Source organism: Rhineura floridana, chromosome 1, assembly GCF_030035675.1.
Source record: "Rhineura floridana isolate rRhiFlo1 chromosome 1, rRhiFlo1.hap2, whole genome shotgun sequence".
Lineage (NCBI taxonomy): Eukaryota > Metazoa > Chordata > Lepidosauria > Squamata > Rhineuridae > Rhineura > Rhineura floridana.
Genome location: NC_084480.1, coordinates 245,264,703 through 245,286,951, shown reverse-complemented (window position 1 = coordinate 245,286,951; position 22,249 = coordinate 245,264,703). Strand labels below are relative to the sequence as shown.

The following is a 22,249-nucleotide window of genomic DNA, read 5'->3' as shown; positions in this document are numbered from 1 at the left end:
CCATACTGGTTGTGCTTGACAGCATGGGGATTGAGTGGTGATATCTGAAGAAGGTCAGGCTCTCAGAGGATGTGATTGGCACCATCTTAGCATTCCGTTGGCATTCCACGCTACAGATTTACAGATCTGCTTGGCAGAGTTTTCAATGTAATGCTACAGGAAGAAAATGAATCCAATCAAGGCCAGTGTCCCTCAATCGTTTGGTTTTCTCCAGGATGGTGTTTGTATGGGCTTGAAGCCTAATGCTTTACATCATCAAATTTCTGCTCTTTTGTTGGTGCTTTCACTTCATTTTTTGCAGGTAGTTGGCTCTCACCCATTGGTCAAGCGTTTCCTGGGTGCTGTTGTGTCCTTGGGGCCGTAGCACCCTGTCTCCCAGTGGTGCACATGTATCCTTCCTGGAATCTTCAAAGTTTTGTCCATTCTTCAAGGCCTTCCCTTTGAGCCACTGTACATAATTCCTGTTAGTATCCTTTCCTTTGAAGTTCTGTTTTTGCTGGTGATTACATCGGCTAGGCTCATTTCGGAATTGAATGCTTTATCTGTGGTGAAACATCTTTGTATTTTCCACATGATTATCTTATGCATGAATCCTTCATTTGTACCCCAAGTGAATTCCACCTTCCACTGTCAGCAAGAGACAGTGCTGCCTACCTTTTGCCTGAATCTGGTTCATCCCCACAAGAAGGCTTGGCACTCCCTTTATGTTAGGAGGGCTTTGAAGGTTTACATTAAAAGGACTTCAGACTGACTGGTTTGTTTCTTTTGATCCAGGTTACCTGGGGAAGAAAGTTTCTACTTCAACTCTGTCTTGTTGGGTCCTGGCCTGTATTAAGTTGGCTTATAAAAGTTTACACTTACTTATTCCTGATAACATTACTGTGAATTCAACAAGATCTTCAGTGGCTACAACTGCATTTTCTGTTAATGCTTCTTTGTTGGAGATCTACAGAGTTGTGATTCGGGCATTACCCAATACCTTCATTAACCACTATCAGGTGGATGCTTAAGCCTTGGCTGAGGCTGCCTTTGGCTGGCAGGTGTTGCAACACGTGGTCATTGATACAAGATGACCCATTGTTATTCTCCTTGTATCTTTTCCGTGGCTGCTTGGGTACATCCCAGTTGGTGGGCTGTCATCCAAGGGGAAGGGGACTTTGGTCCTTACCTGAAATAAATTTCTCATTGATGATAGTCCATCAAGGCACACATCCTTAGTGTTGTTTGGGGGTGGCTCAGCTGGTTATTTCTGCTGTGTATTATTTTTTCTGGAAAAATTTCTTGACATTTTTAATGTATTTCCAAAATGTTGTCATCTTGCTAAAATGTTATTAGATACTGTTTTTCTTCCTAATAATGGTGTTTGCAATTTTTTTATTTGGGAGTTGGTCAATGTTTTCATCTTTTTCTTTGGCTGTTGATGTGTGTTTTTTTCCCTGTGAGTTTGCATATATTTTGCAGTTCTCTCTACCTTGTTTGACTCATCATGAAATGGCCTGAGGGTTTACGTGACTGAGACAACCTACTCCCTCAAAATTTGACTTCCATTCCTACCTGTGGATGCTAGGTGGCACACAACTGATGGATTATCATCCAGGAGAAATTTATTTCAGTTAAGGATCAAAGTCCCCTTTGTGTCATGTTGACAACCCTGGCAAGTGCTGGATAGGTGATTTCTGTAGTGCAGTCAGTTGATCCAAGGCCCGGATGCTCATGAATTTTACAGGAATCTTCTGAAAAACAGTATCAAATCAAAGATAACATTGATGTCCACAGATATGTTCTGTAGTTTGGTGAAAGAAGATCCTATGTAAAAATAGTAAAGGTCTTTGAGGATCCGTGTTTCAGTTTCATGTTTTTGTTACTGTGGTGGTTTTGGTAAGCAGCAGATCAGTGATGGTTCCAGTACAACCTATGATGTTTTGTGTGGGGGATGCCTTGTAAAAATTATGAAGATCCATTATAAGGTTTCTTTTTGGGTATTTTGGTGCCATAGTGGCACTGACAAGTGCTGAATTTGCAATTTTTACCATTCAGTCCATGAACATAGTTGTTCATCAAGCTGTGACTTGATGGTGGTTTGGGGAAGTTCCCTGTAAAAAATGCAGAGCCAAGAGGATTCATTTTTATCTGACTTTTACATTCTTCGTTTTCCATGTTCCAGGCAGCCATTTTGTGAGTGGTGCCTACAAACTTTCTCAGAATTCAGTGTGCCAATAGGCTCAAAAATTGTTTTATTAATCAATAAAGAGTGATATCCTGCATCTGCTTCCATGATGAGGCTTTCACTTCCTCTACTCTCCCTAGCAGTCCCTCTTATTGAGGGGGGGGGGTTCCTCCAGATTTATGGGGCATGCCAAATGCTGTAGGGAGCTGATTGGGGGAAGGAGAGGGGAAATCTTATTCTACTCTTGGACAGGCACAATTAGATATCTTCTATAATATTAAGCATTTAGACAGTGCTATGAATACAGCCAAGTCCTTCACTGACCAAACATTTGTTTAAATAACCATGCTTGCAAAACGTTAAATTAAAAAAACATGGCTGGCTGGTTTTTTAAAATCAGAGTTGGTATTATTGGAACCCTTCTGTTTTAGCATAATTACAAGAACCCAGATACCAAATGTTCATACTTAAGTTTTGTGTACTGTGTGCCAATTATAAATGCTGGAGGAAGGGCAAGAAGAGAACCTATAACAACTTTTTCAGAGGCATTAAATGAAATGAGAAATGGAGTTGGCATTTGGAGATGGACAGTGTTTTAAATAATGCCAATGAATAAGTAACTGTTAATCAATACCATGGTATCCATGTTGTATAAGTTTATCACTATGACTTTTAAAAATACAGGAATAACTTTATATACGGCTCATACCTGAGTAAAGAAGAAATCGCTTTTTCTGATCCTACCCCTGATGGAAAACTGTTTGCAACGCAGTACTTTGGTACTAGTCAATTCCTAGTATATAACTTTCTCAGCGGACAACAACCTGCTTAAAGTGGAAACTTTATAGCAGAAGGTAATGATAAATTATTGTTAAAATCTATCTCCTGGTTGCAGACATTGACGAAGAAAATGGGGAACTTTCTAGTGGTGAACTCAGGAGCAGTAACAACCAAAAGGTGGTGGTTGTATTTTGTTAACTGTAAACTGCAAAAGTGGGGTAACTTTTTAAAAGCTATTTTTGTAAAAAAAAGTATTGTATCTATAGTAACTTAGTCATGTTTACATGCGGCATATAATTGTTCATAGTGGACTGTCAACTAGTGCAAGAACTGTGGTCGCCTTTTAAGTACCTTTTGAAGTTCACAATGGAGTAATATACCAGGGCAGTGAGAGAGTTACTCTTGATAACAGGTAATTCATGTAGCAGCAAGAACATTTCATTTTCAAGAAGAGCTTTATACATCCATTTCAATTAAAAATGGTCTGTAGCATGCCATTGTTTAGTTCAGTAAACAATTTGAAAAGAAATCAATTTTAAAAAGACTGTGTTAGATTAACCTGTAAAGGAAAAATCCCTGATTTCTTCAACCATAGCACACTGGATATATATCTTTGTGGACTTCACTATGATACTTTTAACATGAAACCCTCCAATTTCAGAGGGTGCATATGTTGAAAAACTACTGTGGCCTTTCTTGACCTGTATATAATGTAGATTAAAAATAAAGTATTTGATGATTTTTAAATAATGTACTAATGCTAAGTGAATTTAATCAATGCCTTTGATATGGTTGAATATTAAAAGTTGATTTAAACACTAGTCTGATTTTTATATAAAAATGGGTTGGATGATAATCAACTATACTATCTAAATTTTGAAGACTTAACATACCAGGTTCCCAGGATCACTATGGAAGCATTCAATCTAAGATGAGCTTAGTTGCAACAAATGGAGACTCTGTCTATCCTGTTTCTAACAGGAGCTAGAGAAAAAAATACCTCTTGGAAGTCTAGGCAAATACAAATGCCGTTCTGAAGGAACACAAAGGAGTCTAAGACTAGTACTGCAGTTTCAGTATTGATAAGATACTGACTTCCGATATCGTATGTATATATACTTAAGATTTTGCCATGTGAACCGTTAATCTAGCAATTGTTTTTTCTACAGCGATGTACGGTTAAAAGCCTTTTCTTATATCTAATATCTAAAATCTGATCTTGATATCTGATCTTGTCACAGATGAAGCGGGCACAAGTGATGTGGCTATGTTCTTTGTCCACTCTGCAGATATTGAACATTGACCTTATCATGAGCTGATGCTTTAGATTCATAATATATGTGGAGTGAAAAAGACATTTGGTCTTACTGTAAAACAGTTTGTGCATGTCAAAAGCTGATCTCAGGTGGGTAGCTAGCTCCACCTAGCAGTTGAAGGCAGAAGAGTGCTAAAGAGGTTTTTTTTTTACAAGGACTTCCTGCTCTGTGCAGCTCCTTATTTCAGTTTTTGATAATAAGCCAACCAACAGGAGGAAAGAACAAAGAGAAATAATAGGAACCATCGACACGAAACAGGAGACAACAGCACTCATATGGTCTCTGCTGTAGGCCTAAGATGAAAAAGACAGTGATGGCAGCCCAGCTTTCATAGGGAGTGGCCCTGAGATGAGACCATCGCTGGGCTGATTACACTAGTGATCTGGGAGAATGTGCTGTAGCACTCTCCCAAAAGCTGCCTCTGCTAATGCATATGTGTTAATCTTATAGTGTTTAATAAATGTATTAGGTGCTGCCCATGTAGCTGCTCTACAAATCTCTGTGATAGATGTGTGGCGTGAGAATGTTGCCAGTGTGGCTGCTGCCCTAGTTGAGTGGGCCACTATCCTGTCCAGCTGGGCTAACTTTAGAGAGGCATAGGCCAGTGTGATACATAATAATAATAATAATAAAATTTTATTTGTGAGTCTAGCGAGCGTGGACGAAGACACTTTCTTCCCTAAAGACGCTGGGTGGAAGGAGACTGTCTGTCTGACAGAGATGTTTTATTTTAGAGATATATTTTTATTATTTTATTTTATTCGATTTCTATACCGCCCACCGAAGGCTCTCAGGGCGGTGCACAACATAGGATAAAATACAATAGAATCACAAAAACAGTAAAAGCATACATATTAAACAATTTAACGACCTGATATACATTAAAAGCTAAAAGATAGATTAAAATGCCTGGGAGAATAAAAAGGTTTTAACCTGGTGCCAAAAAGATAAAAGTGTAGGCGCCAGGCGCACCTCATCAGGGAGACTGTTCCATAATTTGGGGGCAACCACCAAAAAGGCCCTAGATCTTGTTACAACCCTCCGGGCTTCTCTGTGAGTCGGAACTCGGAGGGCTTTCAGGGCTCTTTGCACATCCAGTGAATGCCACACTTTCTCACTAGAACTCTTGCCCTTTCAGCTTGGATCTTTTGAAGTACCCTGGAAATGATCAGAAGAGGTGGGAAGGTATAGAGTTGACCTTGGGGCCACTGGGACATCAGAGCATTTCTGCCTTCTGCCTCTGGTGTCACGTATCTGGAAAAAAATGTTTTCAACTGGTGGTTGTGTTGGCAGCGGTGTATCGATTGCGTGTGCCCAGCAGGATAGAGCAAGTTGAAAGATATCCACACACAGGCCATTAATTGTTAAGAGTCTTTTACTGACAGGATTTCATACAGGAACGGTTACAATACAGATACGAATACTTTCCTTTACTCTCCTAACACCCCCACACCTTGTAGTTTCTTTTTTCAAGGCTTTATAGACTGGGTTTGCTTTGTGCCAGCTGCAGCCTCTGCTGTGAGCTGTCCTTGAGCTGCTGCACACCTTAACCCTTTACTTGTCTTTCATTTCTGGCTTTCTGGAAAACTAGACAGATAGACTCCTCAGCAGCCTACAGCTCCCACCTTTTCCATAAAGACACAGTTAATGACGTTTTATTCTTTTCGTTTCACAATTACAGTCAGTACATACCGCTATGGCGATCTATATGTAACACATTCTAGGTACAATGTTTCACCATCATCCTTTTCTTTGCACCTGTTTGTTTTTTTGGCCTGTTACTGTGACAATCTGAAACAGATTCGCTCTTTCAGAGCGTCTCAACGTCACCTGAGGCTCTGTTTCCTCTTTGCCTCCCTCTTCCTCTTCCTCCTGTTTTATCCCTTGTTCTAGTTCATGTTCTGTGATTGCGTCATGTTCTTGTGAATTGCCCAGTTCAACATACTCAGTGTTATCCCAATGCTGTTCCTGAACTTTGATGCTCCTGCTAAGCACCACCCTTCTTTGATTCTGTATCCAGATACGGTAATAAGCGTTTTGGAATCCCAGTACATGCCCTTTTTGTGCTCTGGGAGCCAGTTTCCCATTCCGTTTTCCTTTGGGAATGTGCACCCAGCACTTCGCCCCAAATCTCACAATATGCTGCAGTTTTGGTTTCTTTCCATTGAGTTTTTCATATGGTGACATTTGTATTGCCCTATGATACAGCCTGTTTTGAATGTAATTGGTGTATAACATACACTCTCCCCAAAAAGCATTCGGTAACTCAGAGTCCCTTAACATGGCTGTAGTTGCATCCTGTAGGGTTCTATTTTTCCTCTCCGCTATTCCGTTCTGAAACGGAGAAAATGGGGCTGTTAAAGTTTGTTCTATCCCTTTCTTTAACAAATACTGCTCTAGCGATTTACCAGTGAATTCTCCCCCTTGGTCAGAGCGTATTCGTTGGATTGTTATACCGTGTTGCACCTCAATCTTTTTCACAAACAGTTTTGTTTCCCCTCTGCTTCGTCTTTCGCATGTAACAAATATATGGTGCAGAACCTGGTATAGTCATCTACTATTACTAGAAAATACTTGGCACCACCTTGTGATCTTTGAAATGGTCCTGCAAGATCAATATGAATCGTTTGATATGGTGCACTTGTGCTACTCTCTGCTGCTTTACATTTGGGAGCAACTGTGGCTTTGGTTTGATTACATATATCACATTCCACATACTGGTTACACTCTTTTAATGTTACATCCATACTATTACTGGGTGTTTTTATGATCGTACCGAAATTAGTGTGGCCTAGTTTCCTGTGCCATAGGTGAATGCATCTATCATGAGGTTTCTTGTTTGCAATCATAGTAGCACGTCCTGTGAGGTTTAATTGTATGTAAAACAGCGAATTCCTAAGATACCCCTTCAAACAGAGTTTGTCTCCTTTATCTCACATGTCCCTTGTCTAAATGTGACGACATATCCCATTGCGTTCAGTTTCATAACAGACATGATATTACTTTCTAAGTCTGGTACATATAATACGTCAGTCATTACAGTGTTAAGTACGCTTAACTTTACAGTTCCCCTCCCCAATACCTGTCTGTGCGTGCCATCCGCAAGCACAACATCCTCTTTCGTGGGAAGTGTAGTTTTGAATAATGTTTTGTCCTTTATCATACTGTGGGTAGCGCCTGAGTCTACAACCCATACAGTGCAATCTCTGTCCTCTTTTCTTGAACCTGATACTCTGACTATGTGTACTTTCGAAGGCTTCCTTCCTTCCTTGTCCTTTCCGCTTCGCTTCACAGTCTCTTTGTAGATGAGTATTAGAACCACAGACGTAGCAGGCCTTTAGTCCAAAAGATCGTGCTTTTGTGTCCTTAAAGTTTAGCTTTCTGCTTTCTCTTTTCTCATTTCGCTCCCTTCCTTCGGCTTCCTTTCGTCTCTCCCACTCCTGTAGCAGTTTGCCCGATACGTACTCGACTGTCAGACCCTCGTCTGGCATAGCTTCCAACGAGCTTACGATCGGATCCCAGGATGAATTCAGTGAAGAGAGAATGATGTACACTTGTTGCAACTGTGTGTGTGTGCCACATTCCTTTCTTGCAGCTCCGCAAACAGTTTCTTTATCTCCAATAAATGAGCAGACATTACCCTGTCATCAGGCAGCTTCATCTGATAGAGTCTGCGTGCTAAATGGATTTTACTGCTTGCTGTTTTTCTTACGTGCACCTCGTTTAATGCAGTCCATATAAGCCTTGCTGTTGGCTTATCTTGAATATGCAGCGACTGGGAATCATCTACTGCCAAGATGATAAACGCCCTTGCTCTTTCATCCATTCGAATCCATGGAACTGGTTGTGGTTCCGCCGGTGGGTCGGTCACAATCACCTGCCATAAATCTTCCTTAGTAAGGAACGCTTGCATCCTTAATCGCCAACAGGAATAGTTTCGTTCGGTGAGCCTTTCCAAAGGCATCCCGGCTGAAAGTGAGAGTGCCATGCCTGCAGCCACGTCTCCTGAACACTTCTGAACACTATTCCGTCTTTCTTCCTTGGCACTGTGGACAAGCTGCGCTTTCTAGCTGGCTGGGTTGGCTGGGCCCATAACCCTTGTTGGCAGCGGTGTATCGATTGCGTGTGACCAGCAGGATAGAGCAAGTTGAAAGATATCCACACACAGGCCGTTAATTGTTAAGAGTCTTTTACTGACAGGATTTCGTACAGGAATGGTTACAATACAGATACAAATACTTTCCTTTACTCTCCTAACACCCCCACACCTTGTAGTTTCTTTTTTCAAGGCTTTATAGACTGGGTTTGCTTTGTGCCAGCTGCAGCCTCTGCTGTGAGCTGTCCTTGAGCTGCTGCTCACCTTAACCCTTTACTTGTCTTTCATTTCTGGCTTTCTGGAAAACTAGGCAGATAGACTCCTCAGCAGCCTACAGGTTGAGGTGTGTGGCAAATAGGTCCACCTTGACTCTGCTGAAGCGTCTCACTATTTCCTGAAAGGCCAATGGGTGAAGCTTCCATTCTCCCTGATGCACCTTCTGTCTGCTGAGCCAGTCCGCTTGGCAGTTGTCCTCCCCCTTGAGGTATTCCGTGAGGATTGAGTCCATGTGTGTTTCTGCCCACTGGAACAGCGGGGCAGCTTCCTTCTGTTGTTGTGGGGAGCATGTGCCTCCCTGATTATTCAAATGTGAAATGGCCAATATGTTGTCTGTCTTGACCAGCGCTGCCCCCAACCATTTGATCTCTGTGAAGTGCCTCAGGGCTAGCCGAATTGCACGAAGCTCCAGAAGATTGATTGGAAGTACTGATTCCTGTGGTGACCAAGTCCCTTGTATCATCTGACCATCACAAATGGCTCCCCAGCCTGGCAGGCTGCATCTGAGCTGATCAGGGTGCGTGGAGGGTCCTGGAACGGCACTCCCCTTAGTAGATTGGGTTTGTGCACCCATAGCAGGGAGTGACGGACCACTGGTGAAAGTGCTATCTTCTGGTGACACCTGGCCGCAATGTTGCTTTGAAAAGGCAGTAGTGCCCACTGGAGTGGTCGAGAGTGGTGACATGTCAATGGTGTAGTCTGATAGGTTGAGACCATCAACCCCAAGATACCTGCCAGATGTATAAGATCTGCCAAAGGTGAAGATAGGAGCTGTGTGACAGCTGTAATGATCTTGTCTACTCTGTCTTGAGCTAACGTTATGAGTTCCTGCCACGAGTTTATGGTGGCCCCCAAATGTATTATGCGGTGGGCTGGACAAAGCTGGGCCTTGGTTTGGTTGACAAGGAAGCAGTGATCCATGAGGCATGCTAGGGTGATGTGCAGATCTTCCCAAGCCTTGTGGAGGGATGGAGACCGGAGCAGAAAGTCATCCAGGTAAGGAAAGACATGGACCCCCTGTGTCCTGAGGTGTGCCACCAGAGCAACCATGATCTGTGTGAATACTCTGGGAGCAGACGCCAGACCTAAGGGCATGACCCTGTACTGAAAGTGATCCTCCCTCACCGCAAACCGAAGGTAATGTGTCTGAGATGGAAAAACAGGAACATGCAGATAGGCCTCCTTCAGATCGATAGATGAGAGGAAGTCTCCCTTTCTCAATGCCTCCTTGATGGACAGTAAAGTTTCCATGTGGAACCTGCGGTATTTTATGAACTGATTTGCCACCCGAAAGATCTGTCTTTTTTCGCGACGGTGAAGAATACTGAATAGATTCCTGAGAACCTCTCGGCTGTTGGAATGGGCTCTATTGCTGTAATCTGCAGAAGGTGGGCAAGCACTTGAAGAGTCCTTTCTTGCTTGTTCAGAGACATTGAGAGGGGGGAGGGGATAAACTTGGAGAGAGGTGAATTCTAGCCTCAGTCCATATCTGAGGGTGTGCAGTACCCATTGGTCCAAAGTCATGTCCCTCCAGCGGTGGGCAAAGTGCTGAAGGCGTCCTCCCACCTGTGGGACCCTGGCGTCCGAATTGATACTTATTTCCCCGAGACTGGGATCCAAAACCCGATTGGGGAAAGGTTGTTGGCTTTTAGACTGGGTACGTTGCCTATTCCAGAAGGGACAGCTGGTACAGGACTCCTTTGCTCTTCCGAATGCCCTGGAGCCTCGAAAGGACTGGGAGGGCAAATAAGGATGGAAAGGTCTGCGGAAGAATCTTTTGTCGTCTTGTTTTTTGGTAGAAGGCATAACTTTTTTTCCTTCGACTCTAAGACCCCAGCTAGGGCGTCCTCGCCAAATAGTTTGTGACCCACATAGGGCTCAGGTGCGAGATTAGAGTGGGCTGCAGTATTGGCCTCCCAATTTTGTAAACACTCGCTGCTACTGCCCTTGCCGAAAACTGCATGGCATCCGTGGATGCATCTGCCGTAAAGGTCGCTGCTTTCAAAACTTTCAGAAGGGACTTCCAGATTCGAACTGGATCCTGCTATGGGCCATCCAATAGGCCCTTTAGCCCCAGGAGGGACGACCTTGCGAAGACCGAGGATCCTTGAGGTGGGCATCCAAGTCTTTCGGGTTCAAGGACGGATTTAGTAACTTGATTAGGGGGGCATCGACCAGAGGAACCTTGAGTTGGTCCATGATGTGTTTTTCCAACATATAGCATTTGTTGGCAGTTGCAACCGATTTCTTGAACTGCAGCGGGGCATCAAATTCAGACTTGATCACCTTAGGCAACAGTGATGGAAGTTTTAGCACCCTTGACTTGGGTTTCAGGTCTAGACACAGACACAAAATTCTAAATGCTGAGGGAGCTGGAGGATCATCCGGAGAATTTAGGTTCAGAGCTTCCATTGCCTTGCTCAGAAGCGGAAGGGAATGAGCCTCCTGGAAAATTCTATTGGTAACTACTTCCTCTGACTCCGAATCTCCACTCCATTCTTCCTCATCAAGGACAATCAGCTTGTTGTCTGGGTCCACCGTTGCCTCCTCCTGAAGTTGAGTATGCCTGCCCTGTGAGGCGGCATAAGGGTCTGGTGATGCCCTGCCCAGTGGTTGGGATGCATTTGAAGAAGAGTGGAGTGGAGTGAGTCCCTGCACGACTTGCGCTCTTGAAGGTGATAGAGTGGGTGCTGTGGCTGGTGTGTCCTGTGTGGGGTGTCGAGCTTCAGCTGCTGATGTGGAAAGATCTCTGGCTAGATCCATTAGGAGACAATCTCAGCTGTTCCTTTAATTGTAGCATGTGTGGTGATAGCTGAAACTGTAGAGGTTGAGCATGAAAACAGTGTGGGTTGTGCACCATCCCCTGAGCTTGGGGTTCTTGACGTGAAGAGGGTGAAATGAAGGATTCTTCACCCCTCTTTTCCTGTAATGCTGAGTGAGACGTAGCTGTCTCAAGGAAGCCTTCAACTCCTCAGGAGAAGACGATGTAGAAAAAAATCGCCTCCACGGTGGACTGGAATTGGGTGCCTTCCTCCTCAGGTAGGGATTCCAGGTCCCTCTGTCATCACATGTTGCTATGAGCCTCCTTTGGTGCAGCCCCCCCCCCGTGCATCACCAGGCTGTTGCCTGTCGTGACTGGTTCACCTATTTTTCTTAGGTGCCAGTTGTTGTGGAGCCACCCTGCCTGCGTCAGTACACGCCTCAGCCACCTTGTGCCTGCTGGAAGAGGGGCAGGCTATGGCTACATCTGCCTGGGATTCAATAGAACCTAAAGGCCCTAGGGCCTGGTTGGATAATGGTGGCGGCACGACTTCCATTGTAGTGTGAGACAGAAGTGACTTAGGTTACTTTGGTGGGTGGTCCAATGTGCATGTTGCCTTCCCCATGTGTGCAAACCACACTGCAGGTCTTATGGGTGCTAAGGGCTGTGATAATAGCCGGGCCAGGTGCTGATGAGCTGCCGGGGGGAAGAATACACTTCCCTGTGGCTGGAGGCCTTCCATGGGTGAGAGGATGGAGGAGGGGGTGGCAGGCACTTGGTGTCCTGGGGAGCATGCTGCAAGAGGCGTCCCCACTCACTCTTGTGAAAAGAGGAGGTGGGTCAGGTGATTGCCAGTAGACAAGCACAGACACACCTGAGAAACGAGTCTGGGGGGGAAGAGTTCAACGAAGAAGACAGTGATCTCGCAGCCGACGCGGTGGGGTGGCTGCTTTGTGGTCAGCTCAGCACCGCCGCGAAGTTTCGTGGGGGGAGAAACATAAAATGACAAACCCCTTTTTATTTGTTTTAAACAAGACACACGTAGGAAAACAAAGAAAGGAACAGGTACAGACACACAATAGGAAAAAAACACCAAACTGTACAGGCCTGAACGCAGAGAGGAGCTAGATCAACCGTTCTTGCTGGAAGGCAGAAGAGAAACTGAAATAAGGAGCTGCACAGAGCAGAAGTCCTTGTTAAAAAAACAACTCTTTAGCACTGTTCTGCCTTCAACCGCTAGGTGGAGCCACCTACCATCAGCTTTTCCATGCACAGGAGAGAGTAAGTTTCTTACGTGAATTTCAGGCTAGACTAGACTGTAGCTCCAAAAAGGAAGGGTTGCTTTCCAGTCTGTTGCATGTGGCAAAGACTGCAAAATGAGGCTAACCTGACTTAGGGAGAGGGTCTTCCTGCTGAGAAGTATGTTATGCTTCCTCAGACATGTTGCACTATACTCGCTATACCTAGGGTGATTGTGCCCACATCAGCTTCTTGGAAGTTGCTTTTATAGGGTACATGGGTAATTCAAACGCTGCCTGTCTGCTGATTAGCTCCTTCCATAAATGCCCCTCTCGATATTTCTCAGAGATGTGGGACCAGGCTAGAACTGCCTTTCTTGCTGTTGCTGTTGTTGGTGCTGCTGGGCCAGTGAGGGATGGGACCTGGGAAGAGTTTGGAAGACTACCTTTGGCCCTTGAACAGAGGGTCCCCAGCCTTGCTTTACAAGAAAGGTCTGTCTTGCAGGGTTATTTTGTGTTACATGCAGTCACTCCAAAGAGAGCTTGGAATGTTGGGACCAAGCCTTGGATTTGTGCAGTCCCACCAGTTCCCATGACTATGAAGGGAGTTGGGTTAGAAGCTTCTTCATAGTTTGCTGCAAGTTAGAAGGGAAAAATTCTACTCTCCTTCCACTTTAAGGGAGGAAGGAACACCCAAGCCTGAGAGGCTCATGATTGCTTACTCTCCTAATGACAAACCATTACTATTGTATCTGACCTGAGCCACTGCAGCTGGAATCTGTTTTAATAGTGTAGTGAGAGCTACAGAATCACTGTATAGCCTATGGATAATGAGCACTAATTAAGAGTGTAACATAGTACAGGACTACTCCAAGTTAGGGATGTATCAAGCACTCTTGTGCTTTGTTGATCAGTTACAGATAGATGCATTCACCAGGAAATGGTAGTGACATAACAAAATAATAGTGTGATGAAGAGTGCAGGGAAAGGATCAAGTGTTTGAACGCACTCTGCAATTTCAAAACTATACCTTTACCTGCATCCTAGCATTAAAAATACAGGTATGTTTGCTTTTAAACATGGTGGTACAAATCTAGCAGAACAACAAGCAGCATTTGTGTGTTTGTTTTATTATTATTGAATTTATCAATATAATGTATGAGATGTGTCATCCTATACATTAATTGGTCACAATTTTTGTTTCCAGCTTCACCCACCTATAACTACTGTACCTTTGGGGAGCAATAGCCTAAACACCAGGAATGGCTAACCTCCGGCCCATGGGCCACATAGAGCCCAAGGTGCCCCTCCCCATTCTTTTAAGCTGAGTGCTCCTGGGGGGGCCTTGCTGTGATACCAGGATGTAGGAAATTTTTTGAGTCCCCCCCCCCATTTATAAACAAAAATTAATTTTAAAATTTTTGTATTGTTACTGGCTTCTCCCGTAGGTTCCCTACTATGATACTGTGATAGCAAAACTTTTGTTGCCATTTAAGACAAAATGTGTCCCTTAAAAACAATTTTAATTGTCCCACACCCATTTTTACACTTTAGCCCCACCCCACCCCCAAGGGCTGACCATGTGTCAGTGTAGCCCTTGGCTAACAAAAGGCTAGCCAGTCCTGGCATGACAGTTCATCATATCACTTACCTTTAAAATACTGAAAATGTAAACTGATACCATAGGATAAACACTTTAACAGTTTTTATAACTTAAGGTTTTAACACTGGAAATTTAAAGAGTGTTGCTGTTTCACCAATTAGTTTGATTTTGGCCACATTCACACCATAAATTTGTTCTACTATTCTTTCACTTTAAACAGTAATGGCTTCTTCCAAAGAATCCTGGGATGTGTAGTTTGTGAAGGATGCTGACAGTTGTTAGATCTCTATTCTCCTGACAGAGCTACAATTCCTAGAGCGCTTTAATAGTCAAGTCCCTCTTTCCAGAGAACTCTAGGAATTGTAGCTCTGTAAGAGGAATAGGGGTTTCCTAACAACTTTCACCACCCTTCACAAACTACACATCCCAGGATTCTTTGGAGGAAGCCATGACAGTTTAAAGTGGAAGAATAGTGGAATAAATGTATAGCGTGAATGTGGCCTTAGTACAATTTTTAAAAGAGGACAGACTCTTAAATGGTAATGTGATAACATTAATTGAATTTAATGAAAGAACATAAACATACTATAGCCACATTTGCAGACAACTTCAGTTCAAACAATAAAATGTGAGGTAGACTGACTAGTGAAGCTAAATTCACCAGATTTTGGTTAAGAAAATTTTACATCAAGGACTGCTTCAAAACCTGATTAACTTCTTACACAGAGAGATTATCCCTATGCAGGGAAAACGCAGATAGACAATGTGCAGAGCAATATATATTATGGACGCACACAGATTTGTTGGTTTGTGTATGTGTGTGTGTGTATATATATATATATACATATATATATACACACACGCACGCACGCACGCTCTGGGAAACTACAGCCAATTGTGCTTGTGACAAATCAGACATGTATGTGACTATCACTCTATTGAGTTACTGTTTGCATACTTCTTTCCCCTTGAAAGAAAAAATACTATTGTAGGAAATTGGTCAAGTGTGAAGCAGTCCTAAGAAAGAAATATTTAAACCCTTTTCAGAGATAACACAAAGCAACTGCATAAATTACAGATATGAGTGATTTGTTTTTTAATTACAGATTACATTCAGTATTAACCAGTGACCTGTCAACTACTTATATTTGACAAGCCTAAAGGTAAAATAATGCTGGCCTATTTAATACATTCATGTCATTGCCTTGCTGGCAAAGCTTATAACCATATTATTAAATTGTAGTATTTTGTATCTTTTTCTGATCTCCTGTCCCATAAAGCATATCAAGAGCTTGTATTATTATAGCACATGGGTTTGTGAATACATTTACTAACAACATGTTTCAGATAATAGTCAAATCTCTTCTTCCTTTGCCTTTATGTTTTGAATAATCAATTGTTCTTGTCCAATACAGAAGGCACATGCATTCAAGCAGCTTTCCACACAAAGCATTCCTCAAAATTAAATTGATAATAATAATAATAGAATAATTGAGCTTCTGTGCTTCCAACCATGATTAAAAATATTTCTGCACAAGTTGGTCAATGGAGTGCACTAGTAAAAACCCTGAACAAAAATTGTGCAAGCTGGGTAGCAGGTGAGTGCAAGAGCTTCATGCAATCATTTTTAGCAAAACGTATTACAAACCATGTTCATAAAGTGGTGTACAGAGTAAGGATAAGAATGTGCTACCAAGGAGATCCTACATTTTTCTAGGTACAGAATATAGCACTTGCTCAGCAATTGTTCTTAGAAACACAAACTCTCCCTTCTGAGAAGGTGTGTCTGCTACAAATATGGCCAAAAAACCCTGATTGTGTGAAAAGACCCTTAGCCTCCAAGTTCTCAACCTACTCATATTTTGTACCTCTTTACCAAGGGTCTAATAAATCTTAGCACATGGAATTTTAAGAACTTAGTGCAAACATCATATATACAAGAATAAGATTTTTGAAAACTTTGTATCTGCAAAGTTTGCAATAAAATGGAAACTTTTTGGAAACTTTCACAAATTAAATGCACATTATGCAGGTATTAAGTTCAGCCAACGAAACAAAGCCCAAATTATCCCTAGAATGCCAGTATTCTACATGCAACATATAGGCTACACAGTGAATACACCAGCCTTGTAGTTCCTAATTGCAATTCTTAATAAGTTTCTACCAAATAAAAATTAAGGAATTCATTAAGTATAAGGCAGATTTTGTATGGGTACAAAAAAATCTCAACCTACACTATAGTAAACAGCTGTTCATTTGAAATATGCTACATTTACATAAAGCTATAATAAAATGAATAGGTATGAAACCCATTACTTTCCTTTTCAACTTCAATCAATATATTATGCTTTTCATTATTTGTAAACAGCTCTTTCACAAGGTAAAAAAGTTGCACGATTAACACTTTTGTTCTAAATGCAGTTTGGCAGGTGCTTAATCGAGTTGCAGGTATACAGTTTGTGTTCAGATCGTAATAAATGCAATGCACTGAATGAAATTCTCACTAGCTTATGAAACAGGCTGCATATATCAAAATTTTAAAGACAAGAAAAATTTAAGAATGATTGTGAAGGAAGAACTATTAACATAGCATAACAGAAAGAAAAGCTAGAAAAATCTGAGCAGGAAAAAGGAAGTGAATTCTATCCATAAACGTTAACTGCGGTATGAAGACCCGATTGTATGATACCCATTTAAACTCTCAGCATATTTCACAGCATAGAGTGCTGGTGCAAAGAAGTTCATTCTAAAATGAAATGAATTAAAATAGTGTTATTTTAATCTCTTTGATTCACACAACACATAGGGCTTGATCCAGTCACACACACATATAGTGCCTCATGTGAAGGAGTTTCACTGAGCCTCCTTGAGCTCTGTTGTGCCCTGTCCTTCACCAAAACAAACACATGCAGAGGCAGTACAAGGGGGCACCTGCAGGGATACAAGATCTGTACACACCTCCCATGCCCCAACCAATTCTGCTTCTCTGCTGTCTACATTAAGCACGCTCGGGGCCAAAGTTAACTTATATGGCACAAAGATAATTAGAATGCAGAAAGTGCTCACTGACCACCCATTCCCTGAACTATACCTTCATGCTGCCTGTTTATGTCCATGGGTTCGTATTGGGGAAACATGGCTATATTGAGCCCAGTGTTTGATGCTGGATTTGTGCTCAGTTGGATCGAGCCCTATTTAAAATAAACTGACCAACTTTTCCAGGTGTGTTTAAGACATTTATAAAAACAGGGCTCCTGTTGTTGGTCCCAACTCAGTTGGAAGTTATCTTTAAATGACTTGTTGGCTCTTGTAGCTTGTGGCTCTGCCTGCATCAGCCATTAAATACATCATGCCTCGTTATCACTGTTCCATGGTTTGTACATTTTTCATAGTATAGTAAATGCACTCCATAAAAGCACATAAACAGCATTCTCTACCCCAAAAACTAGAGAAAGTGGAGGCAAGCGAGGCACCTACCACAAAAAGAATTCAAGGAATTTTTGTTGTGTAAAAGCAATCTAGAAGGTTCATTAATCACCTCAAAATGATCTCTGATAGTACTGAGGATTGAAATCACTTTGGTGGAGTTTAAATATACTGAGGAGACAATATGTATAAGCAAGCCGGCTGCCAATAATGACCATTTACAGAAAGAAGTTTCTGCATATGGCTTGTCATACTGCAAAGGAGAAAAAGTTATTCATACCAATAATGGATACCCAAAAAAGTGAAATAACAGTTGTCTGACAAACCAGCATGTGCATACCTGCCTGCCTTACATTCATTGATTTGTTCAGGCTTATGTAGTAAACTTTTTAACTTTTGTGGAAATTTTGCTAAAAGTTTCAATACATATAAAATTACAAACCTTAAGCTAACACTGCACAGAAAGTGAACAAAAGTTAGTCTTTTAAACACACATATGTATGTTACTTTGTCTTTTCAAACCCCTGAGTTATACAGTACCAAAAGTACAGATAAGAGAAATGGGCAGCATTCCTCAGCATATTATCTTCAAATAATTCCACATACTTATACTTAGTGTGAATGTCATGTAACACATTCAAGCTGATAGATGCCAAAAGTCACTTTAATTCCCCCTCTTTAGTGTAGTACAAAGAGACCAGGAGAACTTGCCATCCACCAAAATGTTATTCTTCATATTACTGGTCACAACAGGTACGCCATTATGTTAGTTTCTGTAACAGTGACCAATGAGGAATTAACTTGAATCAATGGTCTTTCAGTCACAAAAGAAGAAATCAATGAAGTCTGGGTTAGAAGTTTGGGAAATACTTAAGAGTAGTGAACATAAATATTGGTTGCACTTTGCTCCACAGTGATTGTACTTTAAAAGAAAAGGAAAAAAGACATCATCAGACTTGTCAGGTTCTCTTCTTTGCCATTTTGTTTCCTCTTAAAGTTATACATGGCGTCCAGTCAGAAAATAGAGTGGTTTATCATCACTACTGTTAGCTGTCTGAAATTCATCTCTCAGGCGAAACTGCCATTCATCTTCCAGCTCTAAACGGACTATTGTTTGACGCAATGAGCTCCTGTCTTGACAAATGACACACAGGGTTGCACCTTAGGATGAAAAACAAAAGTGAGTTTATACCACTGTCAATTTCTATGTTGTTTATTTTCTGAGATTTCTCCTCACTACTCAGAAATACTACACATATACAAGAGTGCTAAGGGTCTGGAGCCAGAGTTGTGTTATTGTTACTAAATGCAAAGTCTTCTCTCTTTCCCAGCCTAATTTCACAGTGCACACAGCATTATTTCCCCTCCCCTTTTTTTTTACTACAAAGCTACTGGGATCAGATTTCTACCATTACCCTTCAGGAAACAGTTTTCATGTGTTGCTTTCTATAGCCAATATAAGCTCATGGAAGGTTATACAAGCAACCAATCATTAATAGCAAGATCAGTCAATACATCACTAGTAATAATGTTTCCCCAAACATAGTCTTATCATTTTTGGCTGTGGGATGAAGCTCCACTAATGCTAAACCTTAAATGGGAATAAGTAACAATATTGTACATAATATGAAAAAGCCTAATGTACACACATACAATAGCTTTTTGCTAATATTCTATATTTGTAATAAGAATCCACCTTTAACCATTCATCAAAAGCAAGTGGAACAATCTAGTATTTTTCTACCCTTGGCAGAAGTACCAAAAGCTAGTTATATTTTGGGTAATTAACTAATGCATTTTAGTATATTCTCTTGAGTTAGCTGAGAGCGGATTATGCTTACATAGGGACACATGCATGTTAGTGCTTATGGTGAATCTGGCTTGTAGAGCCTGTACATTCCACCAGACTTTTAGGCTCCTACCAGCTACCATGGCTCCAAGGTTTAAAAGGCCCTGGAGAAATAGGAAGTGTATGCGGATGATGAATCACCTTCCATTACACTGTGACAGCTACTTCTTTGTGAGGATGGGAGCTTTCTAGTTCCTGCATGTAATGACAGTGCCAGCCCAGTCTACACTACTAGAAAATCATCAAGAAAGCATTAGATACCAAGTTCAAAACATAAATCACATTACCTTTCAGGAATTTGAACTTCTTAAGAAAATCTGCTCCAACAAAGGAGTCACAAAGATATAGGAGAAGTCCACTGAAAAATACCCCTTCACAGTTGACATTAACAGAGTGTGGCCGTGAACTGACATAACAAAGAGCTACCTAAATCAGAAATGAGGGGGTAAGGTTACATACATTTGATATTTTATATACATGTATGTTTAAAGTTTTTTGTTCTATCTCACCAACAGGAACCTAACCACATAAATGGTGGATTCCAAATACCGTTCAAGCATTACTAGATATCCCCCTGAATAAATTGCAGTTACTGCCCACAAAATGTAAACAGTCAAATCAGGAAAATCTGGATGAATAATTGTATAAATAACATGAAAAAGACATCAGATAATCCACAATGAATTGAAAAGCATTAAAGTATTCAAAAAAAGGAAAGGGGTTGGAAATGTATGGGTAACTAATCTCAGTTTTCATAGGACCTTACCTGTAGCAATTAAAAATCATAATACCAGTTCTTTGGTACTATGAACTGGATCTAATGGCCTAAGAAAATCAATACACAGCCTTGCTCTGTTCATTTTTTAAGACTGGGAGGAATTTATTCTTACAAGAATTGGTTATTCAGAATATTCTTAGATACATACTTCAGGCCCAATGTTCAGATAGCAGTCAATGGCTAACACAGGGTTTTTTAAGTTATGGATGGCCTTTGGGAAAAGCTTGTATGTGCCATGTTGAAGAAACTTCTCTAGGAGGAACTGAGCTGGAGCTGCCAGGAGTGTGTGCTCACTGTCTGGAGCACAGACATACTGAAGAGGCATTATTGGAGTTGAGCTCTCTGATACCTATGAAGGAAAAATATGTAAACATGAAATGTAATGAGTAGCATAACAGTCACCAGAAAACTATGAGATGCAACTATCATATCACCAACTGAAAATGATGGACAAAAAATCAGTGAGAAAAATCAGGCTCTAGGCTTAAGAGGAGGGAGTAAACTCCCTCTGGTGGGCTTACATAGCAGCAGTGGTAGACACTACGCTAGTGCCAGGCAGCTGCCATTTGCATTTCCTACAATGCCCCTGATGTAGTGCCACTCTGGACCATTGTGAGAAATTTTAATAGCAGCCATCAAGCACTGGGCCCCATTGGGGCTTTGGCAGCCGCCTAAAGATAATGTGTGCTGATGCCAAATTTGAGAAGAATCCTACAACCTCAGAGTAAGGGTTCTTAAAGTCTTAAGAAGTTTTATGTTGCTTTAAGAAAATATCAGCTAAGATCAGAGGCCTGCTACCAACTACTTTAAGCTTCTCAGAAGCATGTACTGATTGCTGAGACCAGGTAAGAAAGCAGTGCACAAGGTATATGCAGCAGCAACATCTACTAAATATAACGTATGGATCCTTTTCGGCTCTGGTTATGAGTCCAATCATAGGTAGCAGAATGATGGTCAAGGCAGATTGGGGATGAGGGTGAGTGGTTTGTGGTAATGTCATTTGAGCCCAGGCAAGGTAAAGAAGGCCAGAGTCAATCCTGAAGGGGCTCTAACAGATTTCTTCACTTTTCCTGACATCCTGCTACACAAAGATGAAATGTTGTGCTATGCATGATAGCTATATAGATGGGAAGACTCTAGTAAGTTGTGTGTTGTTGGGGAGTCAGCAAGTGGGTAAGTACAACCTCAAAGAGCAAATAAGGAGGAACCTGAGGCAACGGCCTTAGAATGTGTGGGGAGCAGAGGTCTAGAATGCATAAAGATAATCTGATTCTCATTCTCTTTAATGCATCCCATATTTGGTAGCTTGTAAGCCTGTGGATAGGGCCATTTGCTTAAAGCATTTTGTAAATAATAAACTCACACATAAATAAAAAGAGGTACCCTGCTGTTAAATTATGCCTACAGCTCTGCAAACCTTAATGCCACCACTGATTAAAAAACAAAAAAATTAAAATTGAAAAGAGCTTGGCTTATGGCATTTTGTTCTTGAACTAAATCCAAGGAATGGCATATGAAATGAAGCAGAAGGGTATAGGACAGGTAAAGAACCTGGGGCACTCCAGATCTTGTTGGACTCCAACTCCCATAGTCCTAAGCCAGCATAGGAGTTGAAGTCTTACAACTACTACTGGTCTACAGGTTAACCACCCCTGGTTATATGGGTCCATGGCAAACTATAAAGACCCGCCCCTCGAATAAGGACTTTCCATTAGCACCTAGAACCATCAATGAGTATAGACAGACAGAACCATTCATGAATCAGTGCACTCTTAACGATGCCAGAATGAATGCAATGAAATAGATCTGTTCACATGGCATCATTCACCAAAAACTGATAGAAAAGTTGGTCATTGGGAGCCAGAATTTGCATGCAGACCCTGATTATGTTTTCAACTATCCAACATCTCCATGACAACAAAAGTGTCTTGGTGCCCAAATGATGGGCTTAAATTCTTG

The 22,249-nt window shown here is 41.6% G+C and overlaps 2 protein-coding genes across 18 annotated transcripts in view; one reads left to right on the top strand and one right to left on the bottom strand.

The window, feature by feature from the left end:
• ESCO1 (establishment of sister chromatid cohesion N-acetyltransferase 1) overlaps window positions 1-22,249 on the top strand; it is an 88,732-nt gene that overhangs the window by 38,712 nt on the left and 27,771 nt on the right. For 4 of the 6 annotated variants that reach the window (XM_061596669.1, XM_061596660.1, XM_061596640.1 and 1 more), the window contains one exon: window positions 2,852-3,716. The exons of 1 other annotated variant lie outside the window; for it this stretch is intronic. In XM_061596669.1, the coding sequence (XP_061452653.1) occupies window positions 2,852-2,999 (148 nt within the window). In that variant the 3' untranslated portion in view covers window positions 3,000-3,716. One more of the 6 variants, XM_061596677.1, reaches the window with a different exon arrangement.
• The window catches only part of GREB1L (GREB1 like retinoic acid receptor coactivator), a 300,655-nt gene continuing 293,183 nt past the window's right edge, over window positions 14,778-22,249 (bottom strand). For all 12 annotated transcript variants that reach the window (XM_061596502.1, XM_061596493.1, XM_061596580.1 and 9 more), the window contains 3 exons: window positions 20,439-20,639; window positions 19,800-19,938; window positions 14,778-18,824 (listed from right to left, as the gene is read on the bottom strand). In XM_061596502.1, the coding sequence (XP_061452486.1) occupies window positions 18,661-18,824; window positions 19,800-19,938; window positions 20,439-20,639 (504 nt within the window). In that variant the 3' untranslated portion in view covers window positions 14,778-18,660. The remainder of the gene's footprint in view (window positions 18,825-19,799; window positions 19,939-20,438; window positions 20,640-22,249) is intronic.